Source organism: Eleutherodactylus coqui, chromosome 3, assembly GCF_035609145.1.
Source record: "Eleutherodactylus coqui strain aEleCoq1 chromosome 3, aEleCoq1.hap1, whole genome shotgun sequence".
Lineage (NCBI taxonomy): Eukaryota > Metazoa > Chordata > Amphibia > Anura > Eleutherodactylidae > Eleutherodactylus > Eleutherodactylus coqui.
This window is the reverse complement of record NC_089839.1, coordinates 38,455,983-38,474,559: the sequence shown is the minus strand read 5'-3', so window position 1 is coordinate 38,474,559 and position 18,577 is coordinate 38,455,983. Positions and strand designations below refer to the sequence as shown.

General features: G+C 42.3%; 1 protein-coding gene across 1 annotated transcript in view; it reads right to left on the bottom strand.

Annotated features, from left to right (window-relative positions):
* Positions 1 to 6,063: 6,063 nt before the first annotated feature.
* The window catches only part of ASB3 (ankyrin repeat and SOCS box containing 3), a 140,278-nt gene continuing 127,764 nt past the window's right edge, over positions 6,064 to 18,577 (bottom strand). The window contains exons 9-10 of the mRNA XM_066595514.1: positions 15,425 to 15,558; positions 6,064 to 6,547 (exon numbers count right to left, since the gene is read on the bottom strand). Coding sequence (XP_066451611.1) covers positions 6,330 to 6,547; positions 15,425 to 15,558 — 352 coding nt within the window. The 3' untranslated portion in view covers positions 6,064 to 6,329. The remainder of the gene's footprint in view (positions 6,548 to 15,424; positions 15,559 to 18,577) is intronic.

Here is an 18,577-nt window from a genome sequence, read left to right as displayed (position 1 = left end):
TCACTATAAGTGCCCTGTAATCCAAAACTATACATATTATTATATATCAAAACTTCCGAAACAAAATGAAGAACCCACACTTTTATTTTTAACAATTGGAGTTTTTTTATTAGTATATTTATACTAATAAAAAAACTCCAATTGTTAAAAATAAAATTTTTTTTTAGCGGTTTACCCCAATAAAACTACCGTATATACCGGCGTATAAGACGACTTTTGAACCCCGAAAAATCTGCTCTGCAGTCGGGGGTCGTCTTATGCGCCGGTAATACAAAAAAAAAAAAGTGTAAAAAAAAAAAAATTTATTACTCACCTCCCACGGCGTCCTGTCGCGCTCCGGCAGGATGTCGCTCGCTCCGGCAGGATGTCGCTCGCTCCTCGTCCCCGCCGCAGCATAGCTTTCTGAATGCGGGGCTTGAAATCCCCGCTTCCAGAAAGCTAATACACACGCCGGCAGCCATGACAGCATTGAATGGCTGTGATTGGCTAAAGCACACGTGGCTTCAGCCAATCACACTATTCAATGACATCATTGAATGGCTGTGATTGGCTGAAGGCGCACGTGTTAGCAATCACACCCATTCAATGATGTCATTGAATAGTGTGATTGGCTGAAGCCACGTGTGCTTTAGCCAATCACAGCCATTCAATGATGTCATGGCTGCCGGCGTGTGTATTAGCTTTCTGGAAGCGGGGATTTCAAGCCCCACATTCAGAAAGCTATGCTGCGGCGGGGACGAGGAGCGAGCGACAGCCTGCCGGAGCGAGCGACAGCCTGCCGGAGCGCGACAGGACGCCGGGGGAGGTGAGTAATAAATTTTTTTTTTTTTCTCCACTGAATACCGGCGTATAAGGTGACAGTTGGGGGGTCGTCTTATACGCCCCGTCGCCTTATACGCCGGTATATACGGTAAAAAGGGGAAAAAAGTCAGTGAAAACGATATTAAAAAATAATTTTGGTAGCTGAAAGAAAAAAAAAACAGGGCAGTTAAACCACTACATGGGTAAAATCCCTAAAAAGTGTCTGGTGCTTAAGGGGATAAAGTGGATTGCAAACAGAAGGACAGCAGAAAAATGGGGAAGACCAACAGAAAATCAGAACTTAAAAACATGAAACAGGATGCAAACAGCAGCAAATGAGCAGGCAAGGAGAACCTGGTATATTTTAGAAAATATGTTGAAAACTCTGATACGCTATAAGAAGTTCTTGTTTTCAGTAAGGCTATTCCAAATAAGTTATATCATATTGTATACAGTAAATCTTTTCCAGAAGACCACCAGCTTCAGCAAGGTTTGTGCAGCTACGTTATATTTTGCTCATGCGTTTCATGAAAAGCCTGTTTTGTAACATCTGTGCCACTCACCATTAACATGCTTGACAAAGACCGGTAGGAGACTGATCAAAACGTTGTAGCCCAGTTTTATGACGGAGGAATAAAGTTAGCTATTAGAGATGAGCGAACGTACTCGTGTAGGGCACTGCTTTTTTCGAATAACCGACTACTCGGGCGAAAAGACTCGGGGGCTGCAGAGAGGAGTGGGGGGGGGGGGGGGGGGGGAGAGCTGCCCCCTGTTCCCCACTGCTACCCCCCGCTCCACCACGCTGCCCCCCGCCCGAGTAGTCAGTTACTTGAAAAAAGCGGTGCTTGATTGCGAAATCGCCCCAAAAACGAGTACGTTCGCTCATCTCTATTAGCTATGTTTTATTGCATCCGAGTGCTGTCTCTACAATTTACTTTCTCCTTGGATTGTGGAATCGTAGTCCGGGTTCCGATTTGAGACTGTGCAACATTGGATCCCACCCCTGAGGGGCAACAAGTGAGTGCTGCTTGTATGGAATTCTTTTTCCATAAACATAGTCAATGTTGTTGCTGACTTATTTGTTGAAAATGTGATTTTATTACCTTATGGTACGTATGCTATACAGAAATTAATTTCTGGGTTTGCTGGTAGATTGCCTGTAGGTCCTCACAGTCATAAACGACATTCAGATGACCGTATCACAGTCACAATATCTGGACCTCTCGCAGATCTACTAACTTGAACTCATAAAAATATAATCAAAGAATTCTATGGGATCTGGTCAGCCGATGTCAATCCACTGTGCCACACCCTGGTTCGACAATTCCAGTGGCAACACCTGATGAATCCCGGTCTTCACATTTTTACCCCACCAGTCGGGATCTGGGCTTCTCTGCAGTGGCCCCAGGCTGTTACTCTGGAAGCGGTCCCAGTAATGTGGCAGCTGATGCTAAATATAGACTAAGTCACAGTACCTGAGGGAGTGAATAGAGGTGCAGTCAGATCAATCTGGGTCGGGGCAAGCAGCGTAACGAGGAACAAGAACAAACTGGAGGTAAGGGCACACGGAATAGCTTAAGCATGGTAGAGGAGGACAGAGGTCTGCGCAGGCTGAAAACAGAAGCAAAAAAAACAGCCGAGGTCAGGAGTGGAGAATGCAAAGTTGGGAATAGTTGAAGTAAGGAACAGCCGAAGTCAGGAAGCAGAGAATCAGTTGCACTTCATAGCACCTTAAGGTGGACCACAAACTCAGGCACCATCCATATTTTCCATGCGTGCTGGCCCCTTAAGTGCACAGGCATGTATGTGTTCTGCTGAGGGAGGCGTCTGCTGAACGTAGGGACAAGATTCAGGAGAAAGCAAGGAAACTTTTCCCAACAGTTCTTTACAGGAAAGGATTCTCTGCTGTGTATGACACAGTCATAAAAAGGCCTATGGCTGCACGGGAAGATTTAGTGGCACGCAGCCTTAAACCTATTCTAGCAATGCTCGGTTATGTGAATTTGCGCTTTTAGTGGAATGTCTCCGCTATTATCGTCATTGCTTAAACTCTGAACTGGAGGCTGAAGTTATAGAAAATGCTATTTTAATTTGCCTCAGCACCGTTTCTACATTATGTAAAACAAATTTTAATTACATTCAGTAAGTGATTTTTCTAATGAAAGCTCTATGGGGCATATTCCCAGATCATTTACACACAATTACATTCACAATCCAAATGGGATTTTCGAACATAGCTTTTAAAGAGAACAAGTCACCATTTTTTTGCCTTTTAAAGCGGTCATGGGTGCTGCAGCTCATTAATCGCTTCACGCAATCCGACATAAACATGAGATGTGCAGGAGGTTAGTATGGGATGGGCTTGGGAGACGAGCCTGCTCTTTTGGTGATGGGTGTTGGCTTTCATTGACAGCTAACAACCGCCTGCAATCAATGATAACGCCGTTAACCATTTAGATGCCATTTCAATTCTGACAGCATTCAAATGGCTTGATAGAGGGAAAGGGCTCCCTCTATCCCCAAAATAGCTTACCGCAATGAGATTGCAAAGGTGCTATTTGGGTTTGATGGCAGTTTGGAGCCTTGTGAAGGCCCCCAGGACTGCTATGTATTTATGCCTAGTAAGCCCTGCCTGTGTCATGTCTTAATAGGCTGCCTGTAGAAACGCAAGGTACTGTTTTAACTCCCGTAGGGGACTTGAACTAGCGATTGTTTGATCATTTATACAATCTACTGCAATACAAAGTATTGCAGTATATTGTATAGGTAATCATATGATCAGTATTGCAGTATATTGTATAAGTGATCATACAATCGCTAGTTCAAGTCCCTTACGGGATAGAACAGTAAAGATAAGTTAAAGGTTTTTATGACTATTAAAAAGGATATTAAAAGTTTGAAAAAAACATGTTTCCCATTCTTAGCATAAAAAAATCAAAACAAAAAAGAAAAAAAATATTTAGTATCGCTGTGTCCATAAAAGGCCGATCTATTAAAATAATGCATCATTTATCCCGCATGTTGATTACTATCAGAAACAAAATTACATAGTACCAGAAACAGGCCTTTTTGGTCACCCCGTCTCCAAGAAAAAAAAAATTAATAAAAAGCAATTAAAAAGAACTATGTCTCTCATAACAGTAACCGTAGAAGCTACAGCTTACCCTACAAAAAAGAGCCCTCACACAACAGAAAAATAAAGTTATAGTCAGGAGATGGCAATAAAAAAAAAATCTTTTTATATCAGAGTAGTACAAAAAAACCAAAAAAACTATATAAATTTGGTATAGCTGTAATTGTACCGACCCACAGAATAACGTCAACATGTCATTTTTACCGCATGTGCCTTAAAGGGGTTGTCCCGCGCCGAAACGTTTTTTGTTTTTTTTTCAATAGCCCCCCCGTTCGGCGCGAGACAAACCCCATGCATGTGTTGAAAAAAAAAACCGGATAGTACTTACCCGAATCCCCGCGCTCCGGTGACTTCTTACTTACCTTGCGAAGATGGCCGCCGGGATCTTCACCCTCGGTGGACCGCAGGTCTTCTGTGCGGTCCATTGCCGATTCCAGCCTCCTGATTGGCTGGAATCGGCACACGTGACGGGGCGGAGCTACGAGGAGCAGCTCTCCAGCACGAGCAGCCCCATTCAACACGGAGAAGACCGGACTGCGCAAGCGCGTCTAATCGGGCGATTAGACGCTGAAAATTAGACGGCTCCATGGAGACAAGGACGCTAGCAACGGAACAGGTAAGTGAATAACTTCTGTATGGCTCATAATTAATGCACAATGTACATTACAAAGTGCATTAATATGGCCATACAGAAGTGTATACCCCAACTTTGTTTCGCGGGACAACCCCTTTAAGAATAAAACCACCTCGAAAATGGTGCAATTGTGTTTTTTGTCCACCCCACTTAAAATGTATTGAAAATGTAAAACAAATTCTATGGTATATTAACTAGTACTACTAAAAATTACAACTTGTCCTGAAAAATAAAACAACCCTTGTAAGGCTAAAATGAAAAATGTATGATTTTTTGAAAGCAAAGTTATCTCATCGGGATCTGGTAGTGATGCATGCATTTAAATTAAGGACGAATTGTTAAATGGGTTGGCTCATGAAGACAACACACTATCCACCTCATAGGCTATTTGCTCGAGACTTGCTTTCTTGGTCAAAATGGATGGCTGCAGTACGTAGGCTGCCATTTGAGTGACCACACTCCTGATGATCAGGCGGCTTCTGTTTAAAAAGGGGGTGCCTGGGTGAAACAACTCTATAACAAAAAAGTAAACTGGAACCAGCAACAAAAAGTCTATTGCTTGCATGTCGGATATATGTGTTTGTTTTTTATTCCATCAAGAAAGAAAACGGACACTTGAAATTCCGGGAAAAAAAATCATGTCTTAAAGGCCATTACTTAAAGGGGTGTCTAGAGAGGGAAAAAAAAAAAAACATTGAAAAATGATCAGTCTGCTGTACAAGGCGTACTCACCTCACTTGATCTCTTGCAACTCCCGTTCTGACATTGCGCAGTCCTCTACATATGACCACGATAGCGAATTACCAGCTCACTCTGCCCCGTGATTGATTGCAGCGGTCACATGTCCTTGTGTTGGGATGTCATCATTGCAGCGTGTAAGAAGTAAAGAACGATGACGGATCTGCCACCATCAGAGTAGGAGCAATGGGGGATCTACTGAGGCAAGAATGCCTTTTGTGTTATATCGAAGGCTGTGCACTCTGCAAATATTTCTTCTCCGGACGACCCTTTTAACCCTTTCCAATCCAATTTTTGTTTTCAGTGTTTCCTAAAAGGCTTTCTCTTTTTGCTGTTATACAACGGTGCCATCTGCTGGCTAAAGCCAGTGTGTGTGCACCAGAAAGTCTCCGACAGCAGAGTGGCTGTCAATAGACGGTAAGAATACCCTGTCCAACGTCTTCTGACATTGGAGCTGTACAAGCTTCAATCAGAATATAGGAAGACGTCAGACAGTGGATTGGAAAGGGTTAACAAAAAGTTTGTACAAATTATAATATAGAAAAAGGAAAAGGTAAGACCTATTGGATATAATACACTTTTACAGTAATTCTCTGTGTCATCTTTCAGATATTTGTTTCCACCTACACGGGAGCAGGAAACATTACGGCCCGTCGAGAATGACAGTTATATTAAAACATAAATAAATCAGATGATGAGGCCGGCGAAAATCTTTCATATTGGAAGAGAGGAACAAAAGATGCGTCTGGAGTCCGGAAGCAGCTGATAAGGAGTCTTACATTTTAGAAATACGTGAAAACCTCTACAAAAAGACACAAAACAATGACAAAACAACACTGCGTATCTGTCCAGCACTTTCCACATGATGTATACGAGTTCCTTGCATCCCAGATAGCAGCATCTTTCAGGCCGGAATGCATCAGAAGCAATTTATAAAACACATATTTACAAGCAGTATTCAGTATTGAAATGGAGCCTGGAGCCGCGTATTAATGTCCAGTCAAGGTGATGTACGGATTTCCATCAATCACTTGCTTGAGAGGCATTTTCCAGGTTATCCTCCTGAGAATCATCTTTTCTGGCAATACTATAGTGATGAAGTACATCAGAATACTGCAAATAATCTTGAAGGCAGACAGGAAGAGGCAGTTGAGATATGTATTTATTAGACCGTAAATGCTCAGTTTTCAAGAGGGAGCGGACTTTAAGCCGACAGAGATGCATCAGTGATGGGAGGGATGCTGTACATGGGGGACAAAAATGGAAAATACATTTTGAGAAGCAAACAAAACTTTGTTGAGTATATGAGAGAGGTTCTGTTTACAACGCGCTTTACTACACATCGGAGGTATAACCTGACATACTTTCTAGCAGTTCACAGGCCTCTGTGCACCTAGTAGGTGTAGGCATTAGAGATGAGCGAGCGTACTCGGTTCGGGTGCTTTTGCACTCGAGCACCGCTTTTTCCAAGTAACTGACTACTTGGACGAAAAGATTCGGGGGGCGCCGTGGTGGAGCGAGGGGTAGCAGTGGGGAACAGGGGGGAGCTCTCTCTCTCACCCCCCCCCCCACTCCGCAACCCCCCGCTCACCCCCGGCGCCCCCCGAATCTTTTCGTCCGAGTAGTCAGTTACTCGGAAAATGCAGTGCTCGAGTGCAAAAACACCCGAACCGAGTACGCTCGCTCATCTCTAGTAGGCATGCCTTTTCCTTCTTTGTATAGGAAAGCACAGTCTGCCATACTGGTTATGCAGAAAAAGACCGTATCACGTTAGACATTTTGTTTACAAAAGTCCGTGGGTGGTGGATCGCACTATATGTCCACACTATTCTACCACAAGTAATTGGGCATCTGAGCAAGAATCAAGCGTATTTCTTTACATATATTAATACTTATTGGGGCTCCTTTGGCCCTAATGACATTGGATACTCTCCGTGGCATACTTTCTACTAATGTCTAAAACACTTCAGCTAGTATTTCCCTCCATTCATCCTACAAGCGTCTGACAAGTGCTCTCAAAGAAGATGAATGCTGTTCATATTTCCTGATCCAACGTTCCAGTTCATCCCAAAGATGTTCAGTAGGTTCAGTGCGGGACTCTGTGCAGCCGATTCGATCGTGGAACGTCCATATCGTCAAACCAACATAAAACAACGTTGGATTTGTAACAAGGTGAGTTGTCTTGTTGAGAGTATTCCTGACCATTCCCAGGATATTGCATGCATTATTGTCTAGCATGTCAGGGTACACCTCCGTGTTCATGGTCCTTGCCACTATGACCACTGGACAGAGATGACGTCAAGTAAAACATCTTCTGACCATAACAGAACATCCAGCGTACTTCACTGTTGGCACACCACACTCAAGCGGAAGGTTTTCCCCAGGCTCCCCCACACCCAGGTACTGCCAACTAATTTGAAAATGAAATGACATGATTCACTACTTAGAATGTTCTCGCATCGCTCAACTGTCCAATGATAATGCTCCTTGCAGCACTGTAGAAGGACGATGCTTCTTCTTTGAAAGAACTCATCAGGCATTTGCAGAATATTTTATCCTAAGCTGAAGGAGCCTCTCTATGCTGGTTTACATCTATTTAGATTTATAGACACCGAATACTATCTATATTAAGGTGAAAGCCCTCACTGACCGACTGACTCACCAGTAATTCTCTAACTTCCCGGTGTCATACAAACCTGAAATTTGGCAAGACCATTCTTTAGGTTGTGAAAAGGAAAAGTAAAGAAGCACAACTTGATTATTCAATTCTAAGTGTGAAAGTAAGTGACCCCCTATGTAATGTAACTAATAACACACATTTGTACCGCACAAACATTAAATTTGCCTTGACCATTCTTTATGTCCTAAATAGGAAAAGTTAATTAATATTCAATTCTATGCGTGAAAAACTGTGCGAAAATCCACGATACTTCAGAGAGTGTCCCAAAAACCATAAAGCCTCGGGAAATGATTTATATGCTGAGGAGAATCTAATCCTCCTCTATGTGTATATACTGAGGAGAATCTACCTCACCTCTATGTGTATATACTGATGAGAATCTAACTGACCTCTATGTGTATATATAGCGAGGATAATCTATCTCACCTCTATGTGTATATACTGAGGAGAATATAACGGACATCTGTGTGCATATACTGAAAGGCTGAAAAGTACATAAGGAAGCAGCCCTAGACTACAGGGATGGAGCATGCCTTTAAGGCTAAGAAGGGGCTGCAACCTCCAGTCTGGGGTTAAATTTAAATAAAAGGAGTGTTACCTTTAAAGGTAAAAAGTGAGAATAGAAGGGGTGGCACATTCTGCAGAGGGACATCAGTACATGCAGTCTGAGGAGAATCTAATGCTCCTAGATTTTGCATTGCAGGACAGGAGCTAGGCACTGCTAAGGAAGAAGTCTGAGGAAGTCTGAGAAATAATTTTTCTAAAAAAATAGCAAAAAAAACTTTCCACCAAATTTTCAAACCACCTTAAAGGTTAACTAAAAACTTTTTAAAAACTTCTGAAATGCCACAGTGACACGTCAGAAGTTTTGAGCGTTGGGGTCCGGGTACTGAGACCCTTACCGATTCCGATAACAAACAGTCAGAAGCGCTCTGAGGGCTGTGCTCCTTCACTGTTCAGAGCGGCGTATGGACACTATAAATAGTCTGTGGAATCTATACATGGCTTATAATGACAGGCGAATCGGTACAGCGTTCAGATCAGTGCTTTAGCCTGTTTATTACAGTGATCGGTGGAGGACTCAGCACTGGGATCCCCACCAATTAAAATGTTTGACATATAACTCTGACATGTCAGAAGTATTTAAAAAGTTTAGTTATACTTTTGGCCATGTTCAGCATGGCAAATATTTCATAAAGAAATCAGAGGAATGTTGTGGCCCTGAAGGTTGCTATGAAATAAAACTTGCAATTTGCGCAAAGATATTATATGATTGCACAAGCCTTTAGTCCTAAAATTAGTTTTCGCTGATTATTTCATAGCACCATATGGATATTTTTATCCTCTTTGTATTTTAAGCACCACACAGAGTATCTGTTTTTAGGCACTTCTAATGTAAAGAGAGGAAAAAAAAAAAAAGAGACCCATACTGAAAGCTACAACATACTGTCCACTTTCTAGCTGCTTCATACATAGCATATCTATACGTGCCCACAGAAATACCTATCCAGGGGCAAAAGACATTTGTCCAGCATTGTACGAGGGAATGTGTGTGGAGCTGCTTGTTCCAGCACTAAAATAACCAAAGGGAATGAATGTAAGACTAATTAGCATAAGAAAGAATTACTGACTAAAATATTAAGACAAATGCAGGACTTTCTGTAAGATAATAAAGATCACTTTTTTGTTTCAACGTGTTGGAATGGATGGCACATAGCATTTTTGGTGTTGCAGTTTCTCTCCAGTTCGCCAACATCATTAGGTGCTGCCGGGTATCATTAGTAAACAGCTGCCTTAAAGTGACCCCACAGGAAGAAATCCAGAGGGGTCAAGTCTGAGAAATGTGGTGGCCAAGGAACAGGCAAAGTGTGTCCACAGAAATACCTATCCAGGGGCACACATCTCCTCCGGCAATGCTGGAAAGATCTATTTTGCCTCTGGATATTGGTGGGCACCCCACAACTTCTCTTGTTGGCAGCAGACACCACATTCTCCCCAGCGTACGGACCCACACTTCTGCCCGTAGGATGCATGTGCGTTCCCTCTGCCATACTTAGAGGCCAGTGTGCGCTCTGTTAAATTGTCCCCAACCTTTACCGTATCAGCCATGGCTATATTAAATGCCCTTCCCCTGAGGATACCTAAGCAGTTTGCTTCCACCTGTTGTTAAAGCCTGATTTGTTGTTTGTGTGCAGTCCTGATGTTCTGACTCCTGCTTGTTCCAGACTATTCTAACTTCTCCATCTCTGACCTCAGCTACGCTTTTTGGACGACTCTCTCTGCCAACTGCCTGCCCCTTATTGTATTACACCTGTTCTGCCAGCCCTGACATCTTGTCCGATTTCCATACTGAAATATACACTACCAGCCCAGACCTCAGCTACGTCTCTTGGAAGGGGTGGATCGGCAACTTAAAATGGCCCTGGGAAAAATCTACAAGTGGCCTCATATTGTAGGTGGGTCCAAATTACTAGCAGGCGGGGTAACATAAGTAGGTGGGGTCATCAAAATGTTAAGTATAGTGAAATTGAAGGTATGTTAGGCTGAGGAAGATAGTATAGAAAGTGTGTAAGGTCGTGATACTGGACCTTTAAATTATGCTGTCTTCTCCTACTTCACTGGATAATGGGATCTGTAGCAGGTGCTCCATGTTGCATCAATCCTAATTCAGCCACTGTTCTGCAGTGGGTCCCAGCATCTGCCGAAGCGTTGATGCCAGAATTGCCCAACCGGACTGACCCCTGATCTAACCGGCCTCCGAGGATTTTTTCCACCCATCTCCTGGTCTCTTCTCGCTTTACACACCCATCTACCATGCCATGGTTTAGTGTAGCACTAGTTGCCACATAACTAAGATTATTTTGGTGAGTAATGGCAGGCTGACTCTGCAGTCAACCCCAGATCCCAATTGGAGAAGTAAAGGGTGAATACCAGTGTACCTACAGTTGTAGCCCAAAGTTAAATCAGTGTGGCAAAGTGGGTTCACATCTGCTTAATGACGCCTCAAGTATTTTCTACAGGTTATATTCCTTATGAATAAAAATTGGATCTGGAAATAACGGTTTAACTTTTGGGCAGAAAAGCCACATTATTACCTCTTGGCTCCTGCTTTATCAACTCGGCTTTGTCCAATTGATAATTTGGGATTTAACAAAATCTATTAACATTTTTATTATAAAAGCCAGGAATGCCAAGTCCCGTATCCTGCTACGTTCAATTATCTTTGACGTCTGTGGTTGAGAAAGCACCCGTGCCACTCTCCTTATTCACCTCTATCCTTGCATGACACCGCTAGCTCAATACACATCAAAAGAATTTCAAAGCCTCTTGCTTCATCCATCACCACCTCAATAGATATTTTACATAAGGATTATATTTCCTTTTCTATCTTCATTTTTCCCCCCACAGGATTAGTGTGAATACATTTATAAAGTTTGGACTGGATGTTTGCAAGTATTAGACCGTCTTAAACTGAGCGGTTACAGTGTGTTCCGAAAGGAGCCAGGAGGTTTATGATTGTCAAGCTTGTTATACAAGCTCTTGCTCCTTGCTAACTTTATGTGCTGACAGGAAACATTGGAAATCATCATTTATAAAGTCTGTCAGTGCCGGACAGTGTGAAAAAATAAATATATATATTTTCTAACAATCCTATTTTTAGCTTAAGCAGTTCTGAAACTTTTAAGGCATTTGTCAGAAGTTGAAGATTTAAAGAGCACCCGTCACCTACCCAAAGTACGTATGGGCAATTTGTGAGCCGGACCAGAACAGCAAAGAATCAAGAAATCTCTCGTAGGTCTTACAGTCTGTTCACGTGGACGTGTCGGAATCATTTACCTGCTGGCTAAACGGCTTATGAGACATTGTGAGATCATGGCTCTCAAGATGATCGTTGATTACTCGGAATAAAACTTTTGCACGCTCACTGCAACTGTACCATAAGCAGCGGTAAAGTGTAGTAAAAAAAGCAATTAAAGTGGGGTCTCCAAAAGGACATTCAGTTTATGTATCTGATGTTGGGATTCAGCACAAGCTAACTGTTACGCATAAAAGGAACTGGATAGGATTGCGGAAAAGAATCTGAAGTGAAGAAGGGAAAGGAATTCACTGGTTGCGTGCTCACCTACACTTGTCCTACCACCCCTATCAGCAGAACGGATCAGGTCGTATTAGGATGTCACTTGTCCTAAGCCATGCTACATAAGATGCAGACCCTTGGAGGAGTCGGCCATAGATTGTGACAGGGAACTACACGCTATTGGATATATGGGATATGCTGCGGCAGATAAACCGTCCGTCGTGAAGTGCAATGCATCCGCCAGTCTATAATGGTGCACGGAGCGCCATCATTGGATAGTTAAGCACTGGAAGAACACTCTACGGAGTGACGAATCACACTATTCCATCTACAACTCAGATAGACGTACCAGGGTGTGGAGGACGCCTGGGGAACGCCTTTTTGCCAGAGTGTGTTGTGCCAACAGTTAAGTATGACAGAGGTTTTGTTATGAAAATGTTTAACATGGCATGGCAATGTTTAACATGCCATGTACACGGAGGTGTACCCAGACAATCTAGACAATGTGCTGCCAACAATGTGGCAATACTCTGGGAATGCTCGTCCGTACTTCCAACCTGACAATGTATCTTATCACAAATCCAACGCTGTTTTACATTGGTTTAAGGATATGGATGTTTCAGGATTGTACTAGCAGCACAGAGTCCTGACCTGAACATCTTTAGAAGGATCTGGAACATTGGGTCAGGAAATATGGACAACACCCAACTTCTTTGAGAGCGCTAGTTAGATGTTTGCAGGATGACTGGGGAAAAATACCCGCTGAAGTGTATCAGACTTTAGTAAAAAGTATATCGCGGAGAACACCGAACGTCAATAGGTCCACAGGAGCCCCACTAAGTATTAATATGTGGAAATAAATACTACTTTTGATTCTTGCTCAAAAGTTAGATTACTTTTGGTAGAATAGTGTATTGAAGTGAAGCTGTGCCTTGAAATGTTTGTGGGTAATCTAATATTGGCACCTAGAAATTTGTACAGGCTGCAGCCATCCCCAATAAAGTGTAGCCAGCTCCGGGGACGCTAGTATCATTGGAGATAATGCAAGAATCTTCAGTGGTTAGCTCCCTGTACCATTAATATAGCAATCATCCATCAAGATTAATGTTACTGCACAACTAAAGAACCCGCATCATGATTTTATGTTACTTGCTGGTATTTGTATTATCATGATGCCACATGTAGGTGCAGTCCATTGCATCTCATCTGAAAACCTTAGATGGTACCTTGATCTTATAGTTTACGAGCATAGTCCATTTTGAATTAGAATATGGAAAAAAAACATACCTTCATGCAAGAGAAAAGGGAGCACACAGTCTAGGGCTACACTTCCAATTGTGTTGCAGCATTCGTCTGCAATTTTGTTAGATTTGACAGCAAGAATACTGAAGGATGCAGAGCTATTCTTGTCATTAAAGAGAACAGAAACCCTGAAGAACCTTATTAGGTCAGTGGTTTCCATCGGGTGCCATTCAAGATTCACTGTAATAGATGTGGCACAGTCACCACACATAAGTGAACATAGCCTCAACCTCCGGAGATATACACTGAATGTCTACCCTATCTGATAGATCCATCTAGTAGCATGCTGGACCTCTTTTGGCCTTCTATGCCTTTGTCGTAAAATAGATTCCACTAGTTGTTGAAATTACAGCCATTATTTTAATTCATCTGACCAAACATTGTTTTTCCACTGTTCTTCGATCTAATTTTTATGGCATTTTGCCCGCTGTAGCATTATCCGTTTCTTAGACAACAATGGCGCTGAAACTGGTCGCCTGCTGTTTATAGCTCATCTGTACTACGGAAAGAAGAGTTGTGCATCCTGACACGTTAGTTGGAACACCAGCGTTGTATTTGACTGCAATTTACTTGACCGTGCACCGCCTTCCAGAAGGATTCTTAACATCCTCCTCTGCCCCCCCCTTTTCAAGTGGTTTACTTCCACAAGATTCCCTTCTGCTGAATATTAGAGATGAGCGAGCACCCAAATGTTCGGGGCCGTGTTATTCGAGTCAAGCTTTTCGGAAAATTTGAGAGCTCTACTCGAGTAACGAACCCCATTGACTACAATGGGAGACTCGACCATTTTTGTATGTGGGACGCCGGGTCCCGAGTGTCTGTCTGTCTGTCTGTCTTACCCCCCCCCCCCCCGCCTGCCTGCCAGCCAGCCAAAAAATTTGCCATTGACGCGTGCGTTGTGGCTGGGAGGGGTCAAAACAGGCACGTCACAGCGGGGAGGAGCCAAAAACTGGGGCGGGGTCGAACACGGCGTGATGCTCGTTCGAGTAATAAGCATCATCAATACTCGAACGAGCATCAGGCTCGGCAGAGTATGTTCGCTCAACTCTACTGAATATCTTTCCTCGATCACACCATTCTTGGCATACTCTCTACACTGTTGCATGAGAAAACCCCACAGTTTTTCAAAATACTAGCTATAGTTAGTCTAACACCGATGACCAATCCTTGATCGAAGTACAGTAGAGGCCCTTTTACATACATCGATTATCGCTCAAAATTCATTCAAATGCCCGAAAGTGAGCGATAATCGTTACGTGTAAACACGCGCAGATGTGCGCTATTCGTTCACTTGTTGTTCACCGCTGGTTTTCAGACGGCATAAAAATAATCGTTAAACTGCTCAAAAGACGTTCTATATGAATGGAAGTCATGTAGTCTTTTGAGCGGCTTGCCGACTTGAGGGGGACGGGTTTGCTTGCCTTGCATACACAATGAGAATCATGGCGGGAGAAGAAAATGGAATCCTGTCGGCCAGATAATCCCTCACATAAACACACTCCCACCTGAGCAAACAAATAATACTGAGCTTACTCAGCTAATGAGACAAAGAGATTGAGATGATTAAAAGCCATTATCTGTACGTGTAGTTTTATGCAAAAATGTTGTCAAGTCGTTCGAGCCATTTTAGCGATAATCGTTGCTTGCAAAAGGGCCTTAACCTAGATCGCTTGATTTTACCATTTTAATGTGGATTTACCCTGAAACCGATTCACTAAAAACATACAAAATTTTATGCTGCACTTTGTGTTCATGGGACTGATTTTCACACAATGAAGTGCCAATCGTGAAAGGACAGGTGTCGCCAACAAAGTGGCCATTTAGTGTTATCTCCATGCACACCTGTACAGTTTCATCTTTATTTAAATCTCTACAGTCAAAATTACAATTACTGTGTTTGCTTGCAAGAATAAGAACTGCGAATTTATCCCAAAACATAGACTTGTACAGGCACGGTTCACACATCTCATTTTTCAGTAAATGCCCTGTAGAGCTTTTTTCCCCTCTAATCATTATAAACCAAGGCACAGAGAATTCATCTGACAGTTGTTTGCTTACCGAAATGTTTGTGTGGAATCCAAGTGAAGTGTTCTGTGTGGGTGGACAGGAGCATCTCCACATCTGCAGACAGCCTCTTCCAATTAGTGAATTCCAGAGTAAAATTAAGAATGTCATTATTTACAGAGCGGATCCTAAAACAACAAAAAATTACAAGATGTAACACGACGTCCTGTGAATACACAGGTGAACATCCCATCTCTACGACTCGGTGAAGTAGATCATTAACCCCTTACCGACCAGGGTATTTCAGTCATAAAGGACCAGGCACATTCTAATGATTTTATGCAGGGGGGGGGGGGGGGGGTTCAACAACCCTTTTTTCTTTTCTTGGGCTACCAAAATCATTTTTTGATGCCTTTTTTTGTGACAGGTAGGCCTGTTTTTCAAAACCTTTCTTTCACTGATTTTTTTTGTTTGGTTAAAGCTGATTTACACAAAAAGTTAAACATAGATTTTATTTATAGTGCTTACTTTTAAAATGAGTAGATTTACACTAAAGAAAAAGTACAGAAATGGGTTCCCCATCCTGTTTCGGTCATTTTGATACATAACGTGTATTAGTCACACATTGCAGGGGGTCTATGGTGAGGTTTTGGATTCATTTGAGTCGCTGCAAAAAAAAAATGATGCATTTATCTGTATTTTCCATTTTGTTTCCCTTCTCATGGATTTAGAAAGCCTCACACTTGATTTGCAGGCTCTCCTGCATTCAAGATTCTGGCTGGGGGGGTTATTGTCCAACACTGATCAGCTGATCTGTGTCATGAATGTACACAAGCTCAGCTTCCCTCCTCTCTTTTAGAAGCTGTGTAGTATAACCACTCCCTGTCAATACTACACAGCTATCTCTTCATCCTCTCTGTGTTGCTGCTGGTTCTGTTCGACTTAAATGCTGATAAGAGCAGGAAATTCACCCAATTTACCCATAGTGAATTACTGTCCTCTGTAATAGTAGCTTTCTCTGATCTTTGTCTTCCTGATCTCCCCCCGTCATCCCCTAACACTGTCATGCAGCCCTCTGTAATAGCTCAGTGAAAAGGCAGTAAATGCACATTCACAAAAGTCTAGGGGAGCAGCGAAGAAACAACCTATCATTGTGCTCTGACTGACAGAATTTGCTAAGATTTCAGTCCTTCAGTCTGCAGTGGTTTGGAAAACAATACAAGCATAGAAATCAGAAATTTTCAATGAAAAACAATTACAAAAAGTTTACCTTTCCCACAGTTTTTAAAACTGACTAAGGGCCATACATGTACAGTGCTTGGTCGTAGTTGAGGTAAATACTGATTGGACACATAAATATATAAGCAAAACACTAATATGGAGGAAATGAATGGGGGTTAAAAATAATAAACTTATCATGTGCATTGCTCCTGAAGTATTCATTAAGTATTAGCCTGTTGTAAAGTCAAAATACGTGTTGGAAGGCCTTACAGACTTTGGAATCTCACAACCAGGTTCGGATGTCATGAATAAATACATGATGACCTTTTACAACAATACATTTTGTGTCTTTGGGGGCCAATAACTACAAGCTCTACACACTAAGTAGAACTGACATCTGTCCTTTCATCTACGCAATTGCCTTTCAGAGATTTCTTTGTACATTGTCTGAGGACCTAACTGTCATGTAACCATCTACACTGGCTATACGGAGGATACTGCCTGGACCTCTTGAGAAATTTACTTTTTATTTAGTTACTCATATGATGGTTTGGAAGAGCTTGGATCCACAGACCTGGAGAAATGTTAGATTTTGAGCTGGTTTTGCACATTTTACTTTTAACACCATAAGGCTCACTTGTAAGAAGCTTCTCATGACTCCGTTTTAGTTCACTGAATCTTGAAGTTGTAGCATATTTATCCTTGAATGTTTTTCCAAAAAGTCTCATCCATGGACACCATTTCCCAAATGTTATCAGCCCATTACATGTTATTCTGCATAAGGCAGCCTTTACACAAGCAAATTATGGACTAGTGCCCCGTCTCGTAGGTCTACTGACTGGAACTCACGGCATCGCCAGGAATCTATGACAGCAAACTCGTGTTCATAATCCAACGGATGATTAAAACTCTTCCAATAACTGTTCAGTGTAAATGCTACTTCATGCTCATTCCAATTTATCTTGCATTGTAAAAGGGCCTTACCATTTAATAGCCATTTACCAGCACAGGCACTATAGTCAGCCCCTGCAGCATACTCAAAAAAGCTTGTATGCCAGATACAAGGGGTAGACAAAAATATGGAAACACCATATGAAATGTATGCCTTAAATTACATGGGACTATAAATGCTATTTGAATAAGACAAGTGGAGGCTGATTTTAAGAGGAGGTAATAGGATACAGATGCTGCCAGGCAGAGGTGAACATCTGCCCGAAGAACAAGGTTCCATTGCTCAGGGGTTTGAGCTACTCAACTGCCGTTACCAGCTGGCTCCCAAAACCACCCAGAGCAAGGAAAGAGGTGAAGTAGACACGAATTTGGTGGGAAAGCTCTCATCCAAGCAGGAGTCAAAAGGGTAACTCGATGCTAATGATTATTCATATTCAGCCCCTGCAGCATACTCAAAAAAGCTTGTATGCCACATTTCGAGTGTCAAAAGTGTCACAATTTTGATGCAACCTTTTTTTTTTTAAGTTATACACTGGACCCTGCCACTTTATTAAAAGGTGTGTGGGGCCTAGCATTAAGGGGTCTTAATGCTAGGCCACACTCACCTTTTAATAAAGTGGCAGGGCCCAGAGCAGAACTTTAAAAAAAGGCAATTCTGGCACTTGCATCAAAATTGCAGCCTGTCACATTTACTTTAAAATTACGCTATATACTAGAGTAAATTATAGCTGAAACCTATGCCAGCTAGTAGCTTCCATTAGTTTCAGTCTGGCACACAGAGGTGCTGCCAGATGCAACAAATTTATCAAAAGGCTTGTGCCTCTCATTTGTGGCACTTACATGGGTACAAACTTTACACCAGTCATAGTAAATATGCCCCAGCAAGCACTGGCATTTCCCATACAATTCCAATGCTGCAGCACCTTTTCTTAGAGCGATGCAGTATGTTATTCGCCTGTTAATCCTTCTGAAAATTGACAACTAGGAGTTACCATCCTCTTTGTTTGTCCCTACACAGTTGGACATCCCAAGTAC